Here is a 27,653-nt window from a genome sequence, read left to right as displayed (position 1 = left end):
GGCAGCCTTCTGTAGGCTTCAACCAATCCCCATATTGGCATGTCACCGTGTCTCCATTCTTTGTTAAACCAAAGTACTATGCACAATGCTTCAAGTCATGCCCTAGTAGATTGCACCAATGGCAGAACATAGGGAGGCGCTTATATTTGAAAGTCACCCAAGTGCGCTTCCCATCCGACCCTGTTACAAACCCCCCCCCCTTCTTATCGGTTTCGATAATGGAATGGCCACCTTAACTCACATAAAAAGATTATAAGCATCTTGCCTCTGATGTTTCTCAACCTCCTCCACTCGCCCTAACTGACTTCCTATCTCTACTGCGACTATTGGGGAAACCATGTCAAAAGGTGCCCCCCAAATTTGAATCCATATTACTACTGAATCAAACTTAACGTTCCCTGTCATCATCCCTTGTTTCCACCTCTGTACCAAGAGCACTTGATTATCAAAAGACCATAGGCTGCTTTTAAGAATCCTTTCCATCTCAAATTCCGTTTTGAACTTGAAATGGGACAAGTTGAGCCAACCTCCACCATCTGCACTCCCTCATCCAATCCCCACGCTCTTCTCAACGTCTCTTGTTGAATGGTTTGCATGTGAGAAATTTCCCAAAGAGGCTCAAACCGCAACTCTCAATTTCCTCCTTCTGACCTTCATCCAAAATAGCTATTACTTCCTCTTCTTCTGTTGTCAATTTCATGTTCTCCAAGCTGTTGATAACGTCATCTACCATCGGTGTGTGGTAAAATAAAATACAGCCCCTTAGTCAATCTAAGGGAAGGAGTCAGCTCGTAGATACATGAGAGGGAGAACCCTTAGCGTCGCCTAAGGGAGAAGATTTTGAGGTATCTTAGCTTGCTGAGCTTAACTGAGTAAAAAAATTGAATAGCTAGTGTAAATTGTGAGAAATTACTTATCTCTAAATAATGATTTAAACCCCAAATTAAACTACGGTTTAATTACTTTTAAACTAATCTAACAATTAACACCAAATTTAAGTGTGCATGAACATCATGATAAACATTAATTCATAAGCATATAAAGCGCGCAAATAGAGCAGCCCATTAAAATAAAATAAAATAAAAAAACCCACAAGATAACATCGGATGTGTTATCGAAATGGAAAACCCAAGAGTAGGGTATAAAAACCTCGCACCACTGTTAAAATGATCAATTAGAATAAATAGTTGCAATACATAATATGCAAAAAACCCTTCAAGCCTAATGTTATCTATGTACTCAAGCCTTTCGAGCTCTTGCTAGCAACCGATTTTGTGAGTCCTTTCTTCAATCTAACTACTAGATAAATTGCGGATTCAAGACACCATGGCATAATATGGGTGTGCTCCAATGATTTTCCATAACTTCAATCAACCCTCATAATACAAAGGTAGTGATGGGTGTGAATGAATTGATCTCCTCTAAAGGATTTAGCTATGGTGTGAGGGAGAGAGTAGAGAGAATGAGTAAGTGTTTTATGCTCATTTTTTGCTAAGTTTCTCTAAACTCTTAGGTGGAAATTAGTGTTAAATTTCATGAGAAATGATGCATATAAAGGTTGGGTATAAGTTGGTACAACAAAAGAAAGCTTAATTGATTTGCCTCATGTTTGAGCATTTCGCTCGAGAAAAACTCTTGCGAAATCTTCCTCAATTGAATTTCAAATGACCACCATATGCCAAACTTGCGGGATCGAAACCCAACTTCACTTGAGCAAAAACAGTTTCTCAGCAACTTCACTTTTAGTTCTTGAACCCTCAATCCAATATATCCATAAAATGCAAAAATACAATGTATTTGAATTTGATTAAGAGTAAATTTGACATGAAATATTCCAACATAAATTAATATTTAACAAATTGAAAAATGTTAAAACTACTATAAAAGTAATACAAAAATATTATATATTGACATAACAATAGATGTGATTGGTACCACCTCAATACCATTAAAAATAAAAAATTGATTTTTTTTTTTTCTTGTTGTAATTATTGACACATATATTCTTCTCAAAAAAAAAAAAAATTGACACATATATTTGTAAGTTTATGTAGTAGATTTGTAATATTCTTAACAATATTCACACCACAATAAAAGCGGGCTATAGTGATAAAACTTTTTATGACAATATGTCTTTATTTCGTTGCTGAAGGCATATGGTGATGAAACCGTATTTGTCACCTAAGCCTTGTTACCAAATGTCCTTGTGACAAAATTTTTTTGTTACCAATAAAAAAAAAAATGATAGGTTTATAACTGATATGATAATAACAAATATGCATGTGAAAGTTTTTTTTTTTTTTTTTTTGAAGAATATTAATGTCAAGTTTAGTATATATAAACATCATCTGTTGAATTTGGAAGAGTTTGATCTTATTGGATAATATTGCAAGTTTTAATTAGTAGAGTATTTTTGCCACATGTGACACATGACGTGCATTCTTAGCTGAATACCCTTTTTTTTTTTTCTTTTTTTTTTTTTTTTTTTTTTTTTTGAGAAAATTCTTAGCTGAGTACTTTTTTTTTTGGAATAAAATTCTAGCTGGGAGGGAAATACAAGGGGGAGGGTGTACCCCTACTTGGCTGAGTACTTGATAAGTATAACATCGCTATCAAAAGAATAGTAATGACGTTGTTAATCATTAAAGAATACGATCAAGCTCAATTTTTAATCCATGAAAATTGAAAAAGCACCATTCAGAGATAACAAAACCAGTGCCGGCCGGTCAAGGGTAAGGTATTAAGTACTGGAAGAAAATGGGAATTTTAAAAATCTCCTCGTGGTCCTTGAAGAGCTCGAATAGTTATTATTATATTACGTACGTAAAACGACTTGGCCACTTGTTAATGTTTCCATTAGAGTCATCCAATTTTTATTATTAAAACAAAAAGGGTAATCTATTTTTATTTATTTTTTAATTTTTTACGTGGATCGATTAGAGTCATCTTCTTTTCTTTTCTTTTTTCTTTTTTTCTTTTTCTTTTTTACTTTGAATTGGACATAGTTGAATATATATATATATATATATAGGTCAAAGGTGTATATATAATATAATATAATATAATATAATTATAATAATAAATCATTTAGGGGAGAGGGGTACACCCTCCCCCTTGTATTTCCCTCCCAGCCAGAATTTTATTCCAAAAAATAATAATAATAAAGAAATGAATCAAATATATATATATATATATATATATAAAACAAGCTAAAGTTAGAGAAAATCAAATTAAAATCTAAATTGAATTTTAATGAGAGTCAAATTGTTCGTCATGTATTCCATCTAATTTTTAATTTTTATGTCAAGTAAATTATTAAGTGTAAAAATCGAAGTGTTTAAATCCAATTAGATTTCAATTGGAGTTTAATTTTACGCGATATATACATCTAATTTTTTTAAAATTTTTGTGGTAAGTGAATTATTGAATGTAAAAACTAAAATGTCAAAATTTATATATAAATATATATATATATATATTAAAAGCTAAAGTTCAGAGAAAATCAAATTAGAATTCAAATTGAATTTCAATTAGAGTCCAATGATGCGCCATGTGTCCCATCTAATTTTTTATTTTCGTGCCAAGTAAATTATTGAGTGTAAAAATTGAAGAGTTCAAATCTAATTAGATTTTAATTGGAGTCCAATTTTGCATCACATGTTCATCTAATTTTTAAAACTTTTGTGGCAAGTAAATTATTGGGTACAAAAACTGAAGAGTCAAAATCCAATTAAATTCTAAATCTCACACACACATGCGTGCGCACACACACATATGAATAACAAGAAACCATTACATATTTTAGAAATCTATGGTTTAAAAAATATGTAAGTTAATACTATGTATAATTTAAACATTTTCTAAAAAAAAGTGTAATTTGAACCGTGTAATTGTGATTGTTCTTAATTATGTTCATACATAGGCACAGAGTTACACACTAGTGATAACTAATAGTATTGTTTTTGGATAGCCGGAGAAGGAGGAGAACCACAGCCATAAAGTACTAAAAGGAAAAAAAAAAAAAAAAATTATCAATTTACCATTGAGCTAACTTGAATTCCCATAATTGATGGTTAGTATTATGATTAAATAACAATTAGCTTATAACTATACTTTTTTTTTGGATAGATACAATAGTATTTCAATTTATGGAGCCTGTTCTATAATTATTGTCTTTTATCATCAAACTAAAATACTAATTGGCTTTTGAGAAAAATCTTAAATCTCTTATTCAACAGTAAAAGATTTTATCAGTTGAACTAATTAGAACCCACAAACGTACATTATATATATTAGCATAATCTTTTCTTTTTTTTTTTCTAATATACGAATTTGCATGTAAAAGTAATTGATACAAAACTAAAATATAATTGGAAGGACACTTGACATGAAATTAGAGGATATTTAAAATATAGAGACATTTGGTATGAAATAATAGAATAATTAGAATGACACATTTGAAAAAATTGAAATACAATTAAAATCTAATAGAATATGTATAACATATGACGTATTATATATCTGTCAAAATCAAATCTTTGTAAAATCACGTTTGTTAATTTTAAAAGCAAATAGATAGAATCATTTCAAGATCCAAACTACTTACTCAGATTTATTTTTTCTTCTTTTATTTTGGGGGTGCATGTGAATTACCCATTTACCTTAGTCAATGTTTGAGTGAGACTCACAATTCTTTACTTTTTTTTATTAATTGGAAGGTAGAATAAAAAAGTTCAAGGTAGATGTAAGGACTCAATTTGTAACGACCCAAAATGATGTTGGGTTCGCATGTAAAAAGGCCCAAACAATATCACTTATAGAGCGTGGGTTTGAAAGGCTAGGCCTTGTTCGTATAGAATTAGGCCGTGTTCGCTCGAGGAGTAATTCTCCTTAAGGCGGTCTGGGAGGCTCTGGTTCTTAGCCTTTTTTCCCAGCCACTCTTCCGGATTGCTTGCTTCTCCTTTTATATTAGCCTGTATCCCTTATCCTACGTCCACGTGTAGGATCGACTTTCCAGGACTGATACTTGTCCCATCAGCCCATACCCAAAGTGGTTGAGGGTGGTTGTAAAAACTGAAGAGCATGGCTCTGTCAGATGCAGAATATTCAATGGCTGTAATGGCAGCTTTCCCTTTGTCCTTGGTCGTTATACTATCCAGCGTCCCCTTCTCTATTGACATAGATATTTTAGATTTTTTCCAAAACTGTTCCTATACCGTTCTTGCCCTTTCTTTCAGGGGGGCCTCGGATATGCCGAGGACAGAATTATCCTTGGCTATGTCTCAAAGCTACTTAGATTTTTATTACACGTCCTCAGCTATACCCCTCCTCGGCTCGGGCCTTGGGCCCCAATGTAAAAATGGGCCAGGACCACAAATTCTTGGGCCCCACAATAGCCCCTCAAAATCCTGATGTCCGACCTTTTAGTCGGAGAGGAGGGTTTTGGCGATGCCTAGCCTTTATCACAGTTCGTTCAGCTCTAACCTTCATTAGTGTTAGTGTCCCTTCATCTATTTAGTAAATGCGCTGGGTTACGAGACATTCGTCTAGATTTTCACATTAGGCGCTCCTGCCGTTTCAGGGTACGAGGCGTATCTTTAATAGACTTACACCACGAGGCCAATCAAATCTGACGGTTATAGATGACATTGGGGGGTTGAACAGACGCTACCTTATTTGCAGATCTTCTTGGAAATCTGCACGGATTAAATGCCACTGAGTTTACCTTCCATATAAGAAGCCAGACGAGAGGGTATTCCCTTCGTGTAAAGACTCTTTAGCCTTCCTAAAGCCTCAAACCTCAAGCTGTGCTCAAAGTCTTCCTTATCAGCATAGCCAAAACTTATAGTGTGACACGTTTGAAGTAAAAACGGGGATGAAAAGATCACATCCTTCTTAGAAGCGTTATGGCCCTCCGAAGCTGAAGATAGCTTGGTTAGGGCAGGGTTGGCAGAGACTTAAGATGCTTCCCATCCTCCTTCAGCCAAAATCCGAAGTAGGGGCTCGTTGCGTCAAGCTTTTGGTGCGATTGAGCTGGGGTCACCCATTATCAGTACCAGCCGTTCTCTTATGAGCATAGCTAATATGGCACCAGCGTGTTAGGAGTCAGGGCTGGGGCAGGGATTAAGTATCCTTGCTTCCTCCTCTCTTCTTTCACTGATGTCTTCTTTTGCCTCCCCTTCTTCTTCTTTCCCATCACCAGATCCATCCTGGTGCTTTTCCTTCTTCCTCTTCTTCTCCTCATCCATCAAAAGAGGTCCTTCTCTCAATATGGTAGCTACTAGAGCAGAATTTAGCAAGACTTCTTATTTATGTTGTTGTTGTTTTTTTTTTTTTTTTTTAGTTCTTGTAATTTGTTCCCTATATAGGCTTGTTTAAGCCCTTCATTGTACGCTGAACTACTTCTTTACATTAATAAAAGTTGCCATTTGTTTTATTCTATGTATTCTTTCTTTCCTGTAATGGTTATGCCGAGAATGGACGTACTACTGTATGATGATTTTTTTTTTTATACTCCGAATGATGCTTAGGGCCGAAATTCCTGTTAATAAAAAGACCTTACCCTGCGTTTATTGAAACTATCCGGCATAATAATGCCGATTTGAACAAATGATACTTAGGGTAGAAACCCTTACTAAGAAAAAAGAAAAAGATATTATAATGAGCTTATTAGAGCTGCCTGGCATAATAACGCCGACCTGAGAAAACAATACTTAGAGCTGAAACCCTTACCAAGAAAAAAATGTTATTATGAACTTATTGGAGCTATCGTGTGCAATAAGACCGACTTGAAAATGGGTTGTATACCCCAAACTTAAACGAGATGATGGCTGAAAGCTCGGTGCCGTGTAGGAAGTAATCATCCGAGGATATATAACCCAAAATGAACAGCCCCTGGGGGTCGCTGATTAATAAGGTGTTTTGCCATCTTCCTAATGACCTTCATAGCCTTAGCCTTTTTTGGTATTTGGTCCAAGGACTGAGCGACTTAGAATTCTCCTTAAGTAGCTGACTTTTCCATAGGTTTGAGTCCGAGGACCATGCAATACCTTGGTTCTGTCCCAAACTTGATTTTTAAGTAGTTGGTTTCCCCATAGGTTTGAGTCTGAGGACCATGCAATACCTTGGTTCTGTCCAAAACTTGATTTTTAAGTAGTTGGTTTCCCTATAGGTTTGAGTTCGAGGACCATACAATACCTTGGTTCTGTCCAAAACTCAGTTTTTAAGTAGTTGGTTTCCCCATAGGTTTGAATCCGAGGACCATGCAATACCTTGGTTCTGTCCAAAACTCAGTTTTTAAATAGTTAGTTTCCCCATAGGTTTGAGTCCGAGGACCATGCAATACCTTGGTTCTGTCCAAAACTTGATTTTTAAGTAGCTGGTGGAATTAACCCCTCAGTTATGGCGTGGGACCGTGGTTTAGGGGAATTAGCTCCTCGGCCAAGCCCCTAGAACCATCCGCGCTACTGACGCTACGAGGCATAACCCCTAGTGGAACTTTATGCTAGGACACTACAACCGGCTGTTGGAAATGATGTGGGGGATCATCTCAACCACCGCTTGTGCCAAGACACAAGCCTTTCCCACAGACGGCGCCAATTGTAAGGACTCAATTTGTAACGACCCAAAATGATGTTGGGTTCGCACGTAAAAAGGCCCAAACAATATCACTTATAGAGCGTGGGTTTGAAAGGCTAGACCTTGGTCATCGGACGAGGGTTAGTCGTCTTGTTCGTACAGAATTAGGTCGTGTTCGCTCGAGGAGTAATTCTCCTTGAGGCGGTCTGGGAGGCTATGGTTCTTGGCCTTTTTTCCCAACCATTCTTCCGGATTGCTTGCTTCTCTTTTTATATTAGCCTGTATCCCTTATCCTACGTTCACGTGTAGGATCGACTTTCCAGGACTGATATTTGTCCCATCAGCCCATACCCAAAGTGGTTGGGGGTGGTTGTAAAAACTGAAGAGCATGGCTCTGTCAGATGCAGAGTATTCAATGGTTGTAATGGCAGCTTTCCCTTTGTCCTTGGTCGTTATACTATCCAGCGTCCCCTTCTCTATTGACATAGATATTTTAGATTTTTTCCAAAACTGTTCCTATACCGTTCTTGCCCTTTCTTTCAGGGGGGCTTCGGATATGGCGAGGACAGAATTATCCTCGGCTATGTCTCAAGGCTACTTAGATTTTTATTACTCGTCCTCAGCTATACCCCTCCTCGGCTCGGGCCTTGGGCCTTAATGTAAAAATGGGTCAGGACCACAAATTCTTGGGCCCCACAGTAGAAATAAAAAGAAAAGGATACAAAATAAAATAAATTTATATCACAATTCACAGCACTATGGTAGAGACAAAAGGAGAAAGAGACAATGTACATTTGGTGTTGGTGTTGCTCTTGTATATATAGACATAGAATTGGTTGATTCACGTTAAACTTTGTTGTTTTGTGTGCATGTTTCAATCTTTTGTTTGCTATAATACAAATTTTCTTGTCCACAAAAAAAAAAAAAAAAAAAAAAAAAAAAAAAGTTCTAAAGTTTTTGCTACCACAATAAATAAAAATATTTATTTAGTTAGGAACACAAGAAAAATGAGAGGGGAAAAGTGTTACAATGAATTATTACTCTTTAAAAATCAATTAAATTATTAAAATAGGAGTAAATCAGTCAAATAAGATTATTTGTCAACGTACATTTTTTTTTAGTTCTCCCACTTTTACTTCCGCGTTAGAGAGTATTATGAGAAAAGAGGTAACAAAGAGCATGAATAAGATTTTAAATTGGTTCAACTTACCTATATGTCTACAGCATTCTTCAAGTACCAGATTATTTAGAATCTCTTAAAAATTGTCTAAAGCTATTGGCTAGAAGTTTCAAACATAAAACCTTTCTGATCTCACGAGAAACGAGATCATGAGACCTTAAGATTTAGAAACCACTCAACCCATTCTTTGGGGTTCTTAAATTCAAAGTCGATTACCATTTTTAAATCCCGCTTATTGAGTAAAGTATGAATCATAGATAAAGAGAATATTAAAAGTAAATGTTTTATTACATCATCTCTTAGGAGGAATAATATAAACCCACACTTAAAGTAAAATAAAAGAAAGTTAATTTAGTGGTATTTTCTAACTTTTTCTCTCACTCTCTTTTCTTTATCCACCAAACAATTAATATAGGAGAAAAGTTTCTTTTAATTCTTCTGTTAATAGATAAACTTTTTGATACTAGTGGTTCTCTCCCCAAACGTCTGATCTTTGAAAATGTCAAAGTCTTCTATTCCTTGTCTTACCCTCTCGGTCTCTTCTGTAACCTTAGACTTTCTTCACTATACAACCAACAAACACTCACTTTACATACATACAATTGGCGACTCCAGAAATTTTGTTCAGGGTAATCCTTAGAAAGTATAAATTACACAATCTTATTTCTTTTTAGCCTTTAGGTAATTAGGTTTGATTCAATATTATTAATTTCATTCCGTTCCGACAGTAACGGCTGGAAAATATTGTGCCAGTAAACAAACCGGAACAGTAACCCACCTTATTCCACTTTGGAAAAAATTTCGGGTTATTCTGGTCTATTTCGGGTGTTTCGGTAAATACTGACGGAAATTCAAGATTCGGCTGGCATGAAGTTTGTGCTCAAAAAAAAAAAAAATTGTTCTTAAAACCAAAACAAATTTGCATTCTATAAATCAAAAAACCTCAAAATGGAAAAAAATGAAAAGAAAAGAAATGAACAAAGGTACATGTACAGCTAAAAAAAAAAAATCGTATTGAGAAATTTAAGACTCAAAACTTGAGAAGAGGCACTGCCGCACTGGTACTGTTAGAAGACACAAAAGTTACGAATAAGGAGGAAGGCAAAACATAGATGTAAAAGTGTAAATGAAGATATGATAAAATTTAAAAGTATGAAGTGTAAAAATCGAAGAGACAGAAGACGTGTGTGGTTAAGAATAAACAAGAAAAAATAATTAAAAATGAAAAGTAAGTAATATATGTCTAATGAAGAAAAATAATACTATAATAAAAAATAATAAAATGTTGAAAATTGTGCTGTATTGGGCAGTGTGCTTAGTCGAAGGAATTAAGCCACTGCCCGGCCTGTAGTAGTTTTATTATAAATTTTTTTTTTTTGAGTTTTTCCTTTTTGTTTGAAAGACTCCAATATATTGTTAAATTGCTCAAATTATAGACCAAAATTTAATTTCATTGACATAAAAAAATTCAAGTGGTCTCAAAAAAACATTTTAAGAGTAAATAAATATAAAATTTTAAATTATTATATATAATTTTTTTTCAAGATCAAGGTGGTTCTGGACCACCCTGACGAGGACCAACCTGACAATAAGGTGGCACCGTCACTGCACACCTATAAATCTTGGTTCTCTCTCCAAACGTCCAATCTTTGAAAATGTCAAAGTCTTCTATTCCTTGTCTTACCCTCTCGGTCTCTTCTGTAACCTTAGACTTTCTTCCCTATATAAACAACAAACACTCTCTCTGCACACATATACATCCAGCATTAATATAACATACGTATAGAAACTGCAAGCTGCAATCATTAAATCTTTGCTGTGAACAACTTGTAAAGAGTTATCCATATCTTCATCCCTGCAGCAATCTCTTCCATTTATTTATTGTAAACTTTCTTAGAGTTTTGCTTCGATCGAGGGCTAGGGCACTGTGATGGCCGTAGGAGAGTATGAACGTACACTAGAGGAAACGCCAACATGGGCTGTTGCGGTGGTGTGCTTCGTGTTGGTTCTTATTTCTATCTTTGTTGAACATATTATTCATATCATTGGAAAGGTAAGGTTACCTGTTTATCTTAATGTCCCACCAAAAAGTTTTAATAGTTATCTTATATAGTATAGTTTTTAAGGTGGTAGATATATAGCTATTCATGATTTCTAAACATTAATCTTTAAGTTTGCCAGTCGATCGGTTGGCTTAAATAGAGATCTATCTATATATAGCTCACGTTATTCATGCAATGAACTTCAAAATTAAAGTTTGGGGTCAGACCTATATACACAACTATCATTTTTTGTATCAAATCTTCTTGAATTTTGCTCTCTGATGCTTGAGAGAAACAAAGAAGTTGTTTGTGATGTCCAACCTACTATTTTTGTTGTTCCTATATTGTTTGTATTTTCTTCTTGATGATGACTGAGATTCTTTCATTTCCTTGTAGTGGCTAAAAAACAAACACAAAAGAGCTCTCTATGAAGCCCTTGAAAAGATCAAAGGAGGTACTGACAAACCATAATCATTTATATATTATTACAATTAATACTCAGTTTATCTAATCTCAAACATGTCTTAAAAAAGAAGAAGTTAAGTCTGTCCAAAGCCTAACCCTTTTTTTTTCCCTCCAGAGCTTATGATAATGGGATTCATATCCTTGCTCCTAATAGTGCTTCAAACACCCATTACTAATATATGTATACCCAAGAGTGTTGGAGCCACTTGGCACCCTTGTAAAAAGGGTGACAAGAGTAGTAGCGCATACTCAAATTCCCAGAACGAAGGACGGAAACTACTACAAATTTTGGATTTTGATTTCGGTTCACGAAGAATGTTAGCTGCAAAAGTAATTGACAAATGCACAACAAAGGTAAAGCTAACTCAGGAATGATTTCTTTTGTCTCTCTTTTTATTTTTTGTTTCCAAATATATTGGTATTCTGGCATAGCTACTATAGCTACTTAATGTAAATGAATTTAGTATTGTGGTACCACCAATGAATAGTCTTTTATTATTGGGATAGAGGACCTAGAGGTTGTTGAAGACTTGGAATGGAACAAATAAATTATGATGAATTGGCTGTAGAAGCTTGACTTCAGCTTTGAAAACTAAAATGGCAAATGGTAATTAATCAATGTAATTTGTGCCTCTTTAACAACATAATAAATAAATAAATAATATTTGAACTATAATTTGTAATTTATAACACATCAATCTATAAAATTTGTGATATTTCTATTTTCTGTAATTTTTATGTTTGACATTTTGGCAGGGTAAAGTGGCCTTGGTATCTGCATATGGGATTCACGAGCTCCACGTATTCATTTTTGTGTTAGCTGTTGTTCATGTGCTCTACTGCATCACCACCTTGGCTTTGGGCAGAACTAAGGTACTTAATTAATTTACCATACACAATTGCAACACCTCTCTCTCTCTCTCAATTATCTTATGCACCATATCTGACAGTATGTGAGCCCAGAAGATATCTTGTACATAATAATCTCTCTCACAAATGTGTTTATTATATATATATATATATATATATATTCTGTATATGTCAGCATAAGATAATTATTAGTGAACCCCACACAGCATGTGTTTTGATAATTACTTTGAAATTCGAATGATTACTAATTAAATTCTTGTTTGGAATGGATTGCAGATGAGAAAATGGAAGGTTTGGGAGGACGAAACAAAGACACTTGAATACCAATACTATAACGGTATGCCTCACGTACTACTTTCAGACGGGTGAATATAGCTAACCAATCAAGTTTTGTTTCTCATTATTTTATGTGGGAATACACGTAGTAGTTTCAAGGCTACTATACACCACTGCGATGCCTTAGCTAATAAAAACTAGGGGTGTACATGGGTCGGGTTGGGTCAGGTTGAGGGGATTTTTTGACCCAACCCATCATGGTGGGTCAAAAAAAACCCAACCCAACCCAACCCATCACATAACTCCAACCCAACCCACATGGGTCGGGTTGAACCCATGGGTTTGAAATTTTTTTTTATTATTATTAAATTGAGTAGAAAAAAAAATATTAAAATATTAAAAAAACCTAAAGATTAGTATCAATGTAACTCCTTAAAGGCAAACAACATTAATGACTAAACAACAATAGTAATTTATTAGGATTTGTGTGAACTAATTGGCTTTTATATAGGATAGGAAGAACTGGCTATTTAAAAAAATTTATTAATTATATAATATATTATATATATATATATAATTAGTATTAGTAGGAAAAACTAAGGAAATGCTGCTCCATAACTGTTTTTTTTAATTATTAAATATATAATATATATTTATATATATATATATATATATAAAAGTGTCCTACAATTGATTTAAAAAAAATTATTAATATAAAAATATATTTTAAATATGGGTGGGTCGGGTTGAGTTTGGCGGGTTTGTAATTTTATAACCCAAACCCAACCCAACCCGCCATAAAAATTTTTTTTGTAACCCAACCCAACCCACCAAACCTTAAAAACTGACCCAACCCGACAGGTCGGGTTGGATTGGGTCGGATTTGACGGGTCGGTGGGTTTTCTGCACACCCCTAATAAAAACTAAAAACAAACAATTAGTTCGTAGACAAATAAAAGATATCCGGGAGGACCGAGTTTGCCTAAAGTTTAAGTCAAAAATGCATGCACGTTGTCGTTTAAAAATTGTACCCATTTCAAGTAAGTCAAATTAGTTAATTTGTCTGTTTATGGACTTGGTAAGAGTTCTCTCTCTCTCTCTCTCTCTCTCTCTCTCTCTCTCTCTCTCTCTCTCTCTCTCTCGTCAAACACCAAAAAAATAATTGACAAAAGTGGCTCACAAAGTCATCACATCCTTGTTTTTTAATATAAAACAACGGATTATTTTATATTTACTTGTCAAAAAGAGAATAGTTGTACAATAATTTTTATAATCTTTTTTCTTTTTCCTTTTTTAATTGATAAGGTGATTTGTTATGAACTTATGGTTGATACTAGTAATAATAAAAATGGTATGACTGGTTGATACTAATAATAATAAAAATGGTATAACTAAAAGATTTATATAAAAGAGATGTTACTCTCATTACAATTTATCACTTTAACAATCAAGAAAAAAATTATGAAAATTAATGTGTCTAACATTTCTCATGCTGTTTTTAGCTATGATAGCAATATTAATGTTTTATTTATTTTACCTATTTTTGCTGATTGGGTGGCTAGTTAAGCTTCTGTTAATTAGTACATTTATTATATTGCCCGTGCAATGTCAAGTTGAGGTTTGCTGATGCCAATTTAAGTTAAAATAAAATGAAAGGTTTTTTTTTTTTTTTTGATAGTTATGTTAATAAAAATTATGCACTTGATGGGTGTGACATATATACATACAATGATTTATGTGATGCAGATCCAGAGAGGTTTAGGTTTGCAAGGGATACATCATTCGGACGAAGACATTTGAACTTTTGGAGCAAGTCACCAATTTTGCTTTGGATTGTAAGTTAGGAATTAAGTTTCCAATTGAAATTACAACATCCTTACCCGATTTATGTGAATTTATTAAGTACTTAAAAAGATTTTTATTGATTTATTATTTAAACTAATTACTCTGCATGTGCATGATATATTTGCATGGAACCCGGGAGGTAGTCAAATATTTTTTGAAATATATATATATATATATATATTTTTTTTTTTTTTTTGAGGGAGTTTTTTGAAAAATATTTTGGGGAAGTAAAAAGCCTGAGAATGCAATTAATAAAACAATAATTTCAGAAAGTGCATGGTTTTAAGTACGATTAAGACTTCCAACTACTTTTCTATATACTGAAATTTTGGTGTTTTTTTTTTTTCTTTTTTTTTTTTGGAAAATTAAAGGCATAAGACTTAACTGTGGTACAAATTTTAAAGTTGCTCTTTCTCCTCCTTTCATCAGGTGTGTTTCTTTCGACAATTCCTTACCTCAGTTACCAAGGTCGATTACCTTACACTGAGACATGGATTTATCATGGTAAGTTTTTATATATGGAGTAACAAAATATTCAAGATTTTATACACTTTAATGAGAAAAGAAAAATTATATCTTGTTTCAGGTGTATATGTCATCTCCTAAGAAAGAGATATAAATTATATATATATATATATAAATTCATGTTTATAACTGGAACTCCAATGTTACATAATGTGATTTTCAGGCACATTTGCCACCCGAAAGTGAAACAAAATTCGATTTCCAAAAATATATTAGCAGATCACTTGAAGAGGATTTCATAGTTGTGGTGGGGATCAGGTTGGTGCTCCAACATTTTAGAATTTGATTTCTTTCTTTGATTGATTTTCAATTATCTTAGAATAATCCTAATTCCTAACCTTAATTCTCATGTGCAGTCCAATCGTATGGTTCTTTGCTGTGTTATTCCTAGTGTCCAACACATATGGTAAGCTAAACGCTACTTCTTGGACATTAAACTATTGACAAATTTGGGCAGAATTCTCAATTTAGAATATGGGCCTAGTCTAATTTGAACTTGAAGCACAGTGTATGACTTTCGTTTTTTACTAGAATACAGCCAGGGCCCATTATTTTGTGTCAATTCTCATTTCTGAAACCAAATTTGGTATGGATTGTCTTAGTAATTATTGACTAATAAATGTTTCTTTCTATATTTGGACAGGATTGAATTCTTATTTATGGCTACCATTTCTCCCATTAATTGTAAGCAACCAGGAAAAAAAAAAAAAACCTTGAACTCATTCTAATTTTGGGTTGTTGCATACTCCCTCCGTCCCATTTTGTTTGTCCTGTTTGAAAAGTCAAACTTTTTAAGGAAACATCATTTATTGTCTTGTCTACCTTTTAAAAATGTGTAAGTTTTCTAAACTACCCTTAAATAAATTTATCAAAAAATTGAATTAGTAAATTAATAGGGGTATAATAGGAATATAAGTAAATTAATGATTTTTATTTTTAGAAACAGGACAATATTTTGGGACATCCCAAAATGGAATAGAGAACAAACAAAGTGGGACGGAGGGAGTAATAAATGGAAGATAATGTGTTTTTTTTTTTTTTTTTTTGTGAATTTTATAGGTAATACTCTTGGTGGGGACAAAGCTACTAGTCATAATTACAAAAATGGGGCTAAGCATTCAAGATAGAGGTGCTGTGATTAGAGGTGCACCTGTGGTGCAGCTAGGTGATGACCTCTTCTGGTTTGGACGCCCCAAGTTCATCCTCTTTCTCATTCACTTGGTTCTTTTTCAGGTATCTTTCACTTACATCAAGAAAATTACTAGTATGTCAATCAATATATGAGGATTCTAACATTAACCTCTTTTGCTTTTGGCCTCTCTATGTGATGACTTTTAATGGCAGAATGCATTTCAATTGGCCTTCTTTGCTTGGAGTACGGTAAGCATTTCATTTCTGCTCAACTATTTTATCATTTACTAAGTACTTAATGATGTCTGCACTGCTATAGAAGTCCTTTGTGACATTTTCATTGCTAAAAATCATATGTCTGGTGCTTAAATGATGACAATATTAATTAACTTTTTTTTTTTGATGAATTGAACTGTAACAATAACAACAATCATAGCCTTAGGGATCCTTATTCTATTCTATCTGAAATCATGCTCTTTGAGTCATGAGCTAACTATACAAATAAAAATTAACAAGGCAACTTAATCATACCTGCTGTATTTAGCATGTTTAATTCTTAATTAATATGTCACTTTGTTTCTTGTCTAACGTGGGGCAACATGATTCTGTTCTTTTAATCCATTTTTAGGATATAGAATATTGCTACAAGAGAACCATATGCTGAGAGCATTTTCTAACTTTCCTATTATATGTTTTCATCTCTTTCAGTATGAGTTTGGCTTAAGGAATTGCTTCCATAGGCGCACTGCAGATCTCGTCGTCAGAATCTCAATGGGGTGAGTTTCATCACAAATACCCATGTATAGAATTCTGTATGCTGGTGTCTTTGTTCAGATTTATATAGATGATTAAGGACTAGTGATTATTGATTATCATTAAATTTAAGAATTGTTAATCTTAACAACACTGGCATTTTCTTCAGGGTCGTCATACAATTTCTATGCAGTTATGTGACTTTGCCTCTCTATGCTTTGGTGACTCAGGTGAGAAATGGTAGCATATCTTTTTCTAACTTCTTGATATATATAGTACTATTACACCTATAGGTCTTGTAGCTTGAAAAAGGTACAGAACTAAGAATAAATTTAGTTTACTCTAAACTATAATACCATAGTAAAAGAGGACCATTGTGAATTGGTGATGATTACCATCAATTTATAACCAATTGTTTTTTTGGGAATGATTTTACAGATGGGATCTACCATGAAACCCACCATTTTTAATGATAAAGTGGCAACAGCATTGAAAAATTGGCATCGCACAGCCAAAAAGAACATTAAGCATAGCCATCATTCTGAGAGTACTACACCCTTTTCAAGTAGGCCAGCAACTCCAACACACGGCATGTCCCCGGTAAACCTCTTGCACAACTATCACCATAGCAGCCTTGATAGCACGCATGCATCTCCAACAAGGTTTAATGTTGAAAATGATCATTCGGACATAGAAGATGTGCCATCCCCAAGTAACATAGTCCTGGAGCTGGAGGCAATTCAAGATCCTAGCTCAATGCAATTGCCTCCAGCTCCAGGACCCATTCGTACTCAACATGAAATCAACATTGTTTCGTCGGATTTCTCCTTTAGCAAATGAATAAGCCAATGGCGATTGGATCATAGGAGACTGTTACATACTTATACCAGTGTACATTTTTTGTACATGACAGATGGTTGGCACTTGTGCACCAATAGTGGCAAGGATGATTCAAGCATTTGTAATTAGGATTGACAGTTTTTTTCTTTTTCGAGGGCTTGAGGCATCGTGAATAATACTTTTCTTTTTACAAGTGAAAAAAAAAAAACAAAAAACCAAAAAAGAGAGAGAGAAGAATTTTTTTTTTTTTTTTTTTTTGTTTATTTGCCATAAATTATATATATTTTTTCTTTCCTCAAGATAAAACAGAAAATTTTTAGTGTGAGTGTGCAAATGTGTGAGTACATATTAGTTTGATGGTGATCCTTTATAAGTTGTACATGAACAGCAATGAAACAAGTATTGTAGCCTCCATATCAGGCCTCTTTGAATAATTTGCCATTGCCAAGATCCATGTAACTAGCAGGGCAGTTCTACACAAGTTCTTTTTTTGCCTGCCCAATAATACATATCAGTGTGTTTTGGCCTGCAATAGTTTTCTTTTTCGATGAATGAGCAGAAACTTTATTAACCTTAACAATCTATACTACAAGCAGTAAATAGGAATAGCTGCAAAAACTGCAGGAGCACAGCTACATACTATAGCAAAAATACAAGCCAACAGAAAGGCTAAAACCAAGACCAGCATCTAACTAAACCTGTTCCACCTACACTTTGAACACTGAACAAGGAATGCCCCACAAGTTACAAAGAATTTTGATCTGTAAAGGAGTATTTAAAGTTCCTGAATTAACCAATCCTAGCCTTCACATCCCATTTGATAGCATGATTAATGCTTTCCCCAGTCTTGATGACCCCATTGAAAATTCTTGTATTTCTTTAGAGCCAAATATCATATATTGCAGCAGCCGCAACTTTTGCAGATTACAGATTTTAGATTCCCTTTCCTTTCAAGTCCTTAACACTCCATTGAAGGAGTTCAGGCCTGGTCTGCCTTCTTAATTAACCGAGTTAGGCGTAAGCTTTCAACCTGGAGCCATAATTCTCTTGTTCAATGGGCATTCAAAGAACAAGTGATCCTCGTATTTTATACAATCCCTACAAAAAAAGCACAAAGATAGTCCCCTTAGTAACCCCATCTCAATAGTTTATTCTGACTAGTCCTGCAATCTTTGAAAGATAACCAGCAAATAAAGCATCATATCTTGTTGGCAACTTGGTATCCAACAAAATATGATCATATGAATTTGGATTAGATTCACATATATTTATAATATTAATCGTTGTTTACTTTTTTTTTGGCACAATTTTAATGGTTGTTATCCTAGAACATATAGATTTTTTTTGGCTCAAAAAAGCTCTAAAACAACAATAAAAGAAATGCTATGAGCCTATGAGCTACATGGTTACCATCTCTGGAAATGGAAACATAATTAAAAAAATCCCAGAAAAAATTATTTTACAGCATAGAATAAATTGAAAATTATACATCTTGGCCATATGGCCCATATCATTTAATAAACTGCAAAATAAACGAACTTTTGTTGATGTATAGACAATTAGACATAAAATCTCTGGCTACGCTATAAAAAACTAGAGTTTATTGTATCTCATAATTGCAAACAGGATTTCAATCATAATCAATTAATTCTATTTCTATAAAGTGGATTCCACAGACCCATCAATTATTTAACTCTTATATTATTGTAGGGGGACAATTCTAACTACTAAGATGTCAAGTTTGATTATATTACCAAAAAAATAAAAATTAATTGAAATCAAAGCCGACATTTTTGGCAATATAAACCAGCTCACTTCTAACTTCTCATATTGAAATCCTAATCCCCTTCCCTGAAAAGCTTATATTGATTTCTCCGGTCAATAAAAAAAAAAAATTCATACCTGATGCAATGCAACTACTTCAAAATTATGGTTTTTTTTTTTTTTGAGGGGGTCTTCAAAATTATGGCTAATTTTTCAAACTATACAAACAAATGAACTCATAATCCATTACTTTATTACTATATATATTTATGTGTTTTTTTTTTTTTTTCCTTTTTGATTTAGACTTGTGTGAGTGTGTGAGCTATGAATATGGAGTCTGACTCTGATGGCAATTAGCTGGTTGCCCTTTCCGTAAAAGACAAAACAATCAAACAATGACATCAAGACAGAAATTAGCACAAACATGATTCTCAGATTAAATTTATAAAAATTGTTAAATATTAGCAACGCGATGTGTTATACCATGTTAAATATTAGCAACGCGATGTGTTATACCATGTTGTGTATGCTAGAGTAGATGCGGAAGAGGAAGCATAGAGGAGGAACACTGAGAACACGAGGGTTACGTCTTTATTGTATGAGAGTGTAGTACAATAACCTCCTGTGTTACAATGAACCCTAACATGAGTATATATAGGTGACTAAACCCTAGACTAATAGACTTCTAGTACAAGTAGGAGACTTGACTTGCACACAAAGTAGAATTAGGGTTGGGCCTATTACATTGGGCTAATATGAATAATATATATCTCTAACACCCTCCCTCAAACTCAAGGCGGAAGCTCGATGAAGGCTTGAGGTTGGATAAGCATGAGAAGATCACTTGGAGATGCCTTGAAGAATGCCTTCGAAGAAACCACAATGAAGAATATGCCAAATGTCCAATTTCGGAGCCTCAAATGCAGAAATGGAGCCCAAAATCGGAATCTACGCAAAAAACTGAGCAAGATATGCCATTTTGGAAATTTTGACTTTTGGTCAAAGGTCAACGCAAAAAGTCAAAGTCAACTGGTCCAGGTCAAAGTCAACAGTCAAAGTGCTCATGGGTCAGATCCGGGTCGGTCCGGGTCGGGTCGGTCCGGGTCAACGGTCAGCTAGGTGACGTGGTGCTGACGGGACGACACTGCTGACGTGGCTGATGACGTGTCGCTGACGTGGACTAGGGCTGACGTGGACTTGCTTGCGTGGCTGCTGACGTGGATTAGGGCTGACGTGTCTGATGACGTCATCAGGTGACAGCAGCTTCAGTTTCGGCGCGTGGCTGATTATCGGCGCGTGTTCTATTCACCGGCGCGTCTCTGTAACTTCCAACGGCGCGTGGAGGCGCGTGCAAGGGAGATTGATGCTCGGACTTCGGTGGTTTGGTAGATCGGCGAGCTACGAGGCCGTCATGGCGGCGCGTGTAACCATCGGAGAATCTGACCCTGTGAAATCGGCGGCGGCGCGTGGAGAAGTCGCTAGAAACTGCGCTAGCGCGTGGTGGCGCGTGCAGCATCGTATGACCACCAGATTCTCAGGCCAAGTAGATCGGTGGACGAGAAGGCCGTCTTGGCAGCGCGTGTGACTCAGATCTAGCCTGGGAGTCGTGAATCTGCGGCGGCGCGTGGAAATTTTTCGGAGGCTTCTTCGGCGCGTGGAGGCGCGTGGCAAGGATTTGGGTGACCGGATTTCTGGGTTTTGGTCGCGAGAGATCTTGGAACACGTCTGTGGTGTTGGTTTCGTCAGGCGAGGCTTGGATTTGCGCAGATCTGATAAGTTAAGTCACAGTTTGCTTGAGCCTATGGATCTTGGACACAGCACTGCGCCACAGTGGCTGCGAGATGCCGTGGAGTCTAGATCCAGCAGAGAAGCATGCTCTGACTTCTGTTGGCGATGTGCACATGAGAATCTTCTTTGTTTGCTAGAGATATTTGTTTGATGCCAAGAACGGAGTTTGGCTCTGATACCATGTTAAATATTAGCAACGCGATGTGTTATACCATGTTAAATATTAGCAACGCGATGTGTTATACCATGTTGTGTATGCTAGAGTAGATGCGGAAGAGGAAGCATAGAGGAGGAACACTGAGAACACGAGGGTTATGTCTTTATTGTATGAGAGTGTAGTATAATAACCTCCTGTGTTACAATGAACCCTAACATGAGTATATATAGGTGACTAAACCCTAGACTAATAGACTTCTAGTACAAGTAGGAGACTTGACTTGCACACAAAGTAGAATTAGGGTTGGGCCTATTACATTGGGCTAATATGAATAATATATATCTCTAACAAAAATAAAAAAAAATAAAAGCATAAACGTCTTTACAAGTTTCCCTTCCAAACATATTATAGTTTAGATCAATACCATTTATCTTATCATTATCATTAATTTAATGATCTTCAAAACCCACCTCAGGAAAGTTAGCTTTAAAGAAGCTAACTCTAAATTTTGTACAATTTTTTAATAAGCTGTTGAGTCATCAATCATTCCATTACTATTCCTTTTAAAAATTTATAAAATAAAAAAACTGTTTATATGTCAATACTGTTCCTGATTATATTAATCTTTATATTGAAAAAAGTATTAATTTTTAAGCATATTATTATTCCATAGACGGTAGGATTAGCAATTTACATCTGCAACAAATGTTGTGGTTGCATTATAATCATGCTTAACTATAATAATTTTAAAGAATTTCATCTTATGGTGTTTATTCATGATAATTGTTCTTTATTAACCAATCAAAACACCAATTTAATTTTGCTGTAAGCAAAGATTAAATCCTAAATATCTTTTTCTTTTTCTTTTTTAATTCAATGACAAGAAAATACCTATCTAAAATAATATAAATATATATAATTTATATATAAAAAAAAAAGAAGAATATTCGTAACAGATTAAACTACCAACCATTCACAAACGCTAAAATAACCAAAGCGAAGCCAAAGTGGCAGTGCCAAACTGCCAATTTCCCAAACAAACATTTCAAAATTGATCTCATTTCCCACTATTCATAATTCACCGCTATTCATCAGACTACCAACTTCAGTGATTGATTGATTGATCGATTAAATCACAACCGTTGAATCGGTTTTTTTCATTTCTGATAGGCTCTCTCTCTCTCTCTCATAGTCTCACTATCTCGATCTTGATCGTAGATTCATGGAGGTCCGGCCCAATCCGACGGAGGACAACGCGTCGATCCCGCAGCCGCATCATCGCCATGCAGCGGCGGCTCCACTTAAACAGGCCACCAATTCGCCTATACCCGTCGACACATCTTCTGTTTCTCAAAGGTCTATTGTCTTTTTCCTCAAATTTCTGTTTGTTTCCAGAGAAAACAATAACAAGAAAGAAAGAAAGAAGTTTTTTTTTTTTTTTTCCTTGTGATTGGTTGCCGAGAGAATTTGAAGAAGGAAAGAAAAAAGAAATATAGACTTCAGAATCTTTAGGCTTTACACGGATTTCATGTTGGTTTAATTAGTTTTATTTTTTTGCAGGCTTCAAAAGGAATTGATGTCTCTCATGGTATGTTTTTGCTTCGATATCTTCCTTATCGATACGTGCTGATTTTCTTAAAACCGCATATTTTGTTTGATCAATCTTTGTCTTTCATAGGCTAATGAAGTAGTGAAATTGATTAGGGAATTGCTTTCAGTTTTTGAATTCTCTTGGATGATGATTTTTTTTTTAAATGAAAATTTGTTTATGCTGATTAGAATCTTATGGAAGGTTGAATAGGAAATGGATAAAGATTTTTTTTTTTTTTTTAATGAAAACTTGTTTGTGCTGATTAGAATCTTATGGAAGGTTGAATAGGAAATAGATAAAGATTTGTTTTTATTTTATTTTATTTCATGAAAATTTGTTTATACTGATAAAAATCTTATGGAAGGTTGAATAGGAAATGAATAAAGATTTTTTTTTTAATGAATATTTGTTTATGCTGATCAGAATCTTATGGAAGGTCGAATAGGAAATGGATAAAGATTTTTTATATTTTTAATAATGAAAATTTGTTTATTCTGATTAGAATCTTATGGAAAGTTGAATAGGAAATGGATTCTAAGTTTGTGGAATTTAATGTAAAAGTCTTTAGAAAACAAATGGGTTATTTTGTCATTTACAATAGAGTGAATCATTAATTATGTCATTTAAGCGGTTTCTAACAAGGTTTGTGGATCATTAAGTTTCAATCTTACCTATGGAGCTTTGAGTGTGTTTCTTTGTTTCTTGTTGGTTGTGGTCATTAGATAAGAATTGCTTTTCCTTGATTCTCCGAAAAAGTCTTAAAGTCATTTTTCTCCTTTTTATTTTTTGCTGGTGTTGTGTATTCACTAATTCTAATAGAGAGAGAGAGAAGTTTGTTTCTGCAGATGAGTGGAGGGGATTTAGGAGTATCAGCTTTTCCTGAGGGCGAGAGCATTTTTACATGGATTGGTACGATTGAGGGTGGAAAAGGAACTATGTATGAGGGTTTATCTTACAAACTCTCATTACGTTTTCCCATGGACTACCCTTTTAAACCACCCCAAATCAAGTTCGAGACGATGTGCTTCCATCCGAATGTTGATCAGTTTGGCAACATTTGTCTTGACATACTTCAGGTATCAATTAAAGTTGGTAGATTAACTTTCTTTTAGCAAACTTTGTAATACTTGTCGGACCGTGTGCCTTACCAATCCATCCAACCACCAATTGGTGAAGGATGAGGGGGCACATATCTTTTATAGCATTCGATCGCAGACCAAGCCCATTGGTATTGGAGCAAATTGTGAAATCCCTCACAATCCCTCCCTCACAATGCGGCTCCAACGACTCGAACCTATGACCTTGGCTCTGATACCACTTGTCGGACCGTATGCCTTACCAATCCATCCAACCACCAATTGGTGAAGGATGAGGGGGGGGCACATATCTTTTATAGCATTCGATCGCAGACCAAGCCCATTGGTATTGGAGCAAATTGTGAAATCCCTCACAATACTGGACTTAAAGAGAGATGAAATGGGAGATTGGGAGAATATTCAATGGTTAATGTTGATGTTCTAAAATGATGAAATTTGAATAAGTTGATTAAGAATATTCAATTATGTTTGCCAACGAGCTATGGCTCAACTAACACTTTCCTCTCCCAAATAATGGAATGGAGAGTAAGGTTGTGGGTTCAAGACATCCACTGGGTGCATATTTAACTTACGAATAAAAAAGAATAACTAATTATGTTTGAATTTTTTGTTGGTGAGGGTGAACACTCAGGCATAGCATAGATCACTTGTCCTTATAGTCTTATACAAAAGAAAAGATCTAGTAATAGATCACTTGAATGATTTTACAGGATAGTTTTTTTGTCATGGATTTTGGGTCAGAAAATTAAGTTAGAATAGTCAAGGTTTTAGATGGTTACAAGTTTTATCAGGCACTGGAAATTTAGGTGAAAAGAAAAAGACTCAATGTGGGTGATAAGTTAAAGTTCAAGTAGTTGAAACCTGAGCAATATTTTTTTATTATACTGAGTTCTACTTGCTCTGACGTGAAATTATTTCATTATGATTGTAGAACAATTCTTTTGTCCATTCAGAGTCTATCCAAAAAAAAAAAGTAGAACTGATGTAATTCTCTTCTTATGTTGCTTCAGGACAAATGGTCTTCAGCTTATGATTGTAGAACAATTCTTTTGTCCATTCAGAGTCTATTGGGAGGTCTGGTTGCTATAACCTACATATTTAAGTTTTCTTTGTCACTTTTTTTCAGTGCCTAACAGTTCTCATATGCAGAGCCTAACCCAGAGAGTCCTCTCAACAGCTATGCTGCAGCTTTATGGTGCAATAAGGAAGGTTAGATAATGGATACACATATTTTCATTTCAGCCAATTTATGTTTTTCATTTATTTTCTTCTTCTACATTTTTGAGCTTTGAGATTAGGTTATTGTTGGTGGCTATGAATGTCCCAAAAACCCCAACCTCCAGTTAACGAATTTATAAGGTCTGTTTGGATACTATTTATTGCTGAAAACTGAAAACTTATTACTGAAAACACTGTAACAAAATAATTTTTAAATGTGTAAATAGTGCTGTGGGACCCAATTTTAAAGCAAAATTTGCGTTTTTCTGTACTTGTGGGTCTTATGAATAATGCATGGGATCCAGGGAAAAAATGTCAAACGCAGACGTGGGTTGTTTTCAGTGCAATCCAAACTCAGCTATAGTGTATCAGTATTAAACACCATGCGATTGTTACTGCTCTCAAACTACCCTATCTGGCTTTGAATGTAGGCATAGTATTTCCCATATATTATCACACAATGTCACTGAAATACCACTGTTTGTTGTATTTAAAATATTGGAATTTTTTATTATCCATTTGAGCAATATCTTATCTGTGAATTGTGGAATGATTTTGGCAGATTACCAAAAAATGGTCCACAAACAGTATTTTGCTGGGGAAGCATTTGAAAGCTGATTGATAGACTTCTGTCACCACAGAAAACAAAGTTGGATGTTGTTCCCATATAATATCTGTAAAGTTGGGAAAAAGTAGATTCGGCTTTAAAGTTCAAAGTATAGTTTTGTTCTCAATATCTCATGGTCTGTCATGAATGAAACATTGAATTGTTGATATAGTAGTTTGTTTCACATTGTCAATTTGGTGATGCTTGAGAAACCGGAAGAGATTGAGACCTTTTTCTCTAACTGAAGGAGTTGATTTGTATTATGAAGTTGCAAAAAATAAGTTCACAAGAAGTTGTAAATTTGTTGATATCAATTGAACGTGACAATATTGATGTAGAGCTATGTTACATGGTGATTAATGAATTTGGATGCCTCCCATCAGATATGTTTGATTCTGATGTCATTTTCATTATAGTGTACTGTGTTATCCTTTTCATAGAGGGACTGCTTTTTGTGTTTCCCTACTGCACTCATTGGTCTGAAGGAAGTAAGTACACGGTACACCCACTAAAGAGTAAATAATACATGTTTTGTCGCAAAATAATTAATATATTTTTTGGGGGGAGAAAAGATAGAAAAATAATCAATTATTGAATACCTGGTAATTGGGTGGTCTTTTTTTTTTGTTTTTTTTTTTTTTTTTTTGATAGGATAATTGGGTGGTCATTGATTGAGCACTTTGACCCCAATTGGATGGAGATAATGTTTGAATTGGAGTTCTATTTTATTATCTTTTTAAGATATAGTATATTTTTTAAATAAAAAATAATAAGTGATACAAGAGAATTTGTATCTATAGCTTTCTGAAGATTGATATCAAATTAGAATTGAAATTTATCAACACGTTTATATTTATATAATATCTAAAAGTTAAAGCATAAACATATAATAGATGGTGTGATATGGATTAAGGATTCTCCACCTCCTGCTTTGGAGGCTCTGTTTTTTAACTTTGCTCAGTTACAACTATAAATGGATATTATGTCCTGTCTAAAAAAAAATTTTGAAGCCTATTACTTATTATTGCTATGCCCATCTAATTCAGTCCACTTCAGTCTATTCGGTCTAATTAGGTTGCTTCAGTCCATTTCGGTCCAGCTCAGTCAATTTGGCCCACTTCAGTCTATTTTGGTCTAATTGGTCCCTTTCGGTCTAGTTTGATCTACTTCAGTCCAATGGGTCAGCTCGGTCCATTCAACCCACTTCGGTCTATTTTGACCCAATTGGTCCCCTGAGGTCCAGTTTGCTCCATTTCAGTCCACTTCAGTCTTATTCGGTCCAATGGGACCACGTCGGTCCTGCTTAGTCCATGAGGCAGACTTCTGTCTATTTTGGTCCAATCGATCCCCTTAGGTCTAGTTTACTTCACTTCTGCCCAGTTCGGTCCATTCAGCCCACTTTGGTCTATTTTGGTCTAATCGGTCCCCTTCCGTCCATTTTGCCCCACTTAGGTCCATTCGATCTGCTTTAGTCCATGCAGTCTAATTGGTCTACTTCGGTCCACTTCTGTTATTTTTTTATACATCAACAGCAACTTGCCACCTAAAATTTATGGTCATACTTTTTTGCCTCTTTTTTTTTTATTCCTTTTTTTATATAATTATTTCCAATTTGGGTAAGGTCTTGGAGTTGGATATATGTTTTGGGTTGGATATTCTTTGATTATATTTTTTTATATTCAATTAAATGAAATTACTTTTTTTTAAACTTGATTAAAACTATTTTTGGGCTAAACGAACTATTTTGGGCTAAACATGACACGCCCCATCCAAGGCAATATATATATATATATATATATATATTCTATTGCCAACTAGTAGGGTTGAAAAAAGTCAAAACACAACGGGACAACTGTACAGGAAATGGAAGTACTCTTCCTTATCTTTCCATAAGGAGAAAGAGACTTCTGGACACAGTTGTACCAT

The 27,653-nt window shown here is 34.6% G+C and overlaps 2 protein-coding genes and 2 long non-coding RNA genes across 6 annotated transcripts in view; 2 read left to right on the top strand and 2 right to left on the bottom strand.

The window, feature by feature from the left end:
• Positions 1 to 17,410, bottom strand: part of LOC126697289 (uncharacterized) — a 70,215-nt gene extending 52,805 nt beyond the window's left edge. The window contains exon 1 of the long non-coding RNA XR_007646176.1: positions 17,272 to 17,410. This is a non-coding gene — a long non-coding RNA (uncharacterized LOC126697289). The remainder of the gene's footprint in view (positions 1 to 17,271) is intronic.
• LOC126697288 (tetraspanin-6) overlaps positions 1 to 26,142 on the top strand; it is a 121,686-nt gene extending 95,544 nt beyond the window's left edge. Inside the window, exons 2-7 of one of the 3 annotated variants that reach the window (XM_050394216.1) lie at positions 22,443 to 22,570; positions 22,775 to 22,802; positions 23,651 to 23,881; positions 24,913 to 24,976; positions 25,052 to 25,111; positions 25,683 to 26,142. In XM_050394216.1, coding sequence (XP_050250173.1) covers positions 22,443 to 22,570; positions 22,775 to 22,802; positions 23,651 to 23,881; positions 24,913 to 24,976; positions 25,052 to 25,111; positions 25,683 to 25,738 — 567 coding nt within the window. In that variant the 3' untranslated portion in view covers positions 25,739 to 26,142. Of the gene's footprint in view, positions 1 to 22,179; positions 22,571 to 22,774; positions 22,803 to 23,650; positions 23,882 to 24,912; positions 24,977 to 25,051; positions 25,112 to 25,682 lie in introns of those variants that run through there. The other 2 variants (XM_050394215.1, XM_050394217.1) reach the window with 2 other exon arrangements.
• Positions 10,514 to 17,849, top strand: LOC126697285 (MLO-like protein 6). The gene is made up of 15 exons (XM_050394209.1): positions 10,514 to 10,811; positions 11,197 to 11,254; positions 11,381 to 11,619; positions 12,022 to 12,138; positions 12,412 to 12,472; positions 14,158 to 14,246; positions 14,686 to 14,760; positions 14,945 to 15,039; positions 15,138 to 15,187; positions 15,425 to 15,465; positions 15,841 to 16,014; positions 16,126 to 16,161; positions 16,621 to 16,688; positions 16,835 to 16,895; positions 17,104 to 17,849. The coding sequence occupies exons 1-15, from the start codon at positions 10,689 to 10,691 to the stop codon at positions 17,503 to 17,505; spliced, it is 1,689 nt and encodes a 562-aa protein (XP_050250166.1). The 5' UTR covers positions 10,514 to 10,688; the 3' UTR covers positions 17,506 to 17,849.
• Positions 23,944 to 24,297, bottom strand: LOC126697291 (uncharacterized). The gene is made up of 2 exons (XR_007646179.1): positions 24,262 to 24,297; positions 23,944 to 24,067 (listed from the first exon to the last, which is right to left on the bottom strand). It is a non-coding gene; the product is annotated as an uncharacterized LOC126697291 (long non-coding RNA).
• Positions 26,143 to 27,653: the final 1,511 nt, after the last annotated feature.

The sequence above is a fragment of the Quercus robur genome, chromosome 8, assembly GCF_932294415.1.
Source record: "Quercus robur chromosome 8, dhQueRobu3.1, whole genome shotgun sequence".
In the NCBI taxonomy this organism is placed as follows: Eukaryota; Viridiplantae; Streptophyta; class Magnoliopsida; order Fagales; family Fagaceae; genus Quercus; species Quercus robur.
The sequence above is the reverse complement of the archived record's forward strand: the minus strand, read 5'-3'. Positions and strand labels throughout refer to the sequence as shown.